Genomic DNA, 1,975 nt, shown 5'->3' with positions numbered 1-1,975 from the left:
CTTGCAGCCCAATTCATAACCACTACACTACCAGAGTAAAGATTAGAGCCCAGAAACTCCTGTGGAGCAGCTCTACTCTTAACACATAGGGTCCTCATGAATCACAATGGACTTTATGGCAACAGGTTTGGGTGGTTTTTATAGTGAAATAATTGATGGTCACCAATGGATAAAAGCATTGGAAGGCACACTGATAAGAAACCTTACCATGAAAAGAGATGATCCAGGCTGAGGCTCCTTGAACCACTGTCAAATCTCGGCTTCACTAAACTACAGACTACCTGTCAGACTAGGACTCTCAGTATGGCAAAGACACTCAAAAAGCATCATTCTGGAAAAGATGCTCCTCTTAATGAGTTACAGATCAAAATCACAATGATATGCCATTTCACTCCTACCAGGGGTCCCAGTTAACCACAAGGTTAGCAGTTCAAACCCACCAGCTGCTCCCCAGAAACCCTATATAGGCCCGCTATGAGTAGGAACCAACTCAACAGCACTTAACAACAACAGCAACAACAAGGAGGGTTAAGATAAACAACAAAAAACTGAAAATAAAAAATGTTGAAACTGTTATTGCTAGTGGGAATGCAAAATGCTACAACTGTTGTGGAAAACAATATGGTGGTTCCTCAGAAAATGACCAATAGTACTACCATTGTTGTTAGGTGCCCTTAAGTTGCAGTTCCAATTCACAGTAACACTATGGACAAGAGAACAGAGCACTGCATGATCCTGAGTCATCCTCACAATCATTCTTACCTTTCAACCCATTGTGGCAGCCCATTTCCTTGAGGGTCTTCCTCTTTTTTGTTGGCCTTCTACCTTCCCAAGCATGAAGTCCTTCTCCAGGGATTGGTCCCTTCTTATGACATGTCCAAAGTTCCTAAGACAAAGTCTTGCCATCCTTGAGTCTAAGGAGCATTCTAGCTGTACTTCTTCCATGACAAATTTGTTTGTTCTTCTGGCACTCCATAGTTTATTCTGTATTCTTTGTCAACATCCTTATTCAAAGGTGTCACTTCTCCTGTCTTAGTACTTGCCCAGCTTCCACATCTATATGAGGTGATTGAGTCAGGTATATCACAGTTGTCAAAGTAACATCTTTGCTTTTAAATAAAGAGATCTTTTATAACAGATTTGTCCAATTCAAATATATCCTTTGATTGCCTGACTGATGCTTCCATGGACATTGATCATAGATCTAAGTAAAATAAAATCCTTAACAACGTCAATCTTTTTAAAAAAAATTTTTTAATCCTTGGTCCAGTTGTGAAGATTTTTGCTCTCTTTATGTTGAAGTGAAAATTACCATATGACCCAGCAATTCCATTCCTCAGTATACACCCAAAAAGACTTGAGAGAAGAGACTTAAAAAGAGTTGTACAGGAGAGCCTGAGGAAAGCGAAATGGAGGGGTGTGTGTCTAACCTTATGGTCTGCAACCTGGCCTACAATGGGGAGATGGAGGAGTTGAAGGAGAGGATCTTGGCCGATAAATCCCTGGCTACTAAAACGGACCGGGACAACAGAACTGTATTGCATTGGGCATGTTCAGCGGGACACACAGAAATAGTTGAATTCTTGCTACAGCTTGGAGTGCCAGTGAATGATAAATATGATGTAGGTTGGACTCCTCTTCATATTGCTGCTTCTGCTGGCAGGGATGAGATTGTAAAAGCCCTTCTGGGAAAAGGTGCTCAAGTGAATGCTGTCAATCAGAATGGCTGTACTCCACTGCACTATGCAGCTTCCAAAAACAGGCACGAGATTGCTGTCATGTTGCTAGAAGGTGGGGCTAATCCAGATGCTAAGGACCATTTTGAGGCAACAGCAATGCACCGGGCAGCAGCCAAGGGTAACTTGAAGATGATTCATATCTTTCTGTACTACAAAGCATCCACAAATATCCAAGACACTGAGGGTAACACTCCTCTACACTTAGCCTGTGATGAGGAGAGAGTGGAAGAAGCAAA

General features: G+C 41.9%; 2 protein-coding genes across 2 annotated transcripts in view; one reads left to right on the top strand and one right to left on the bottom strand.

Annotated features, from left to right (window-relative positions):
• The window catches only part of PTPMT1 (protein tyrosine phosphatase, mitochondrial 1), a 29,959-nt gene that overhangs the window by 24,953 nt on the left and 3,031 nt on the right, over positions 1-1,975 (bottom strand). The gene's annotated exons all lie outside the window — the stretch shown is intronic.
• LOC102822579 (26S proteasome non-ATPase regulatory subunit 10-like) overlaps positions 1,410-1,975 on the top strand; it is a 3,163-nt gene continuing 2,597 nt past the window's right edge. The window contains exon 1 of the mRNA XM_006865120.1: positions 1,410-1,970. Within this exon, the coding sequence (XP_006865182.1) occupies positions 1,410-1,970 (561 nt within the window). The remainder of the gene's footprint in view (positions 1,971-1,975) is intronic.

The sequence above is a fragment of the Chrysochloris asiatica genome, unplaced genomic scaffold, assembly GCF_000296735.1.
Source record: "Chrysochloris asiatica unplaced genomic scaffold, ChrAsi1.0 scaffold00075, whole genome shotgun sequence".
NCBI lineage: Eukaryota > Metazoa > Chordata > Mammalia > Afrosoricida > Chrysochloridae > Chrysochloris > Chrysochloris asiatica.
Note: the sequence above shows the minus strand (reverse complement) of the source record. Positions and strands in the feature narration are given on the sequence as shown.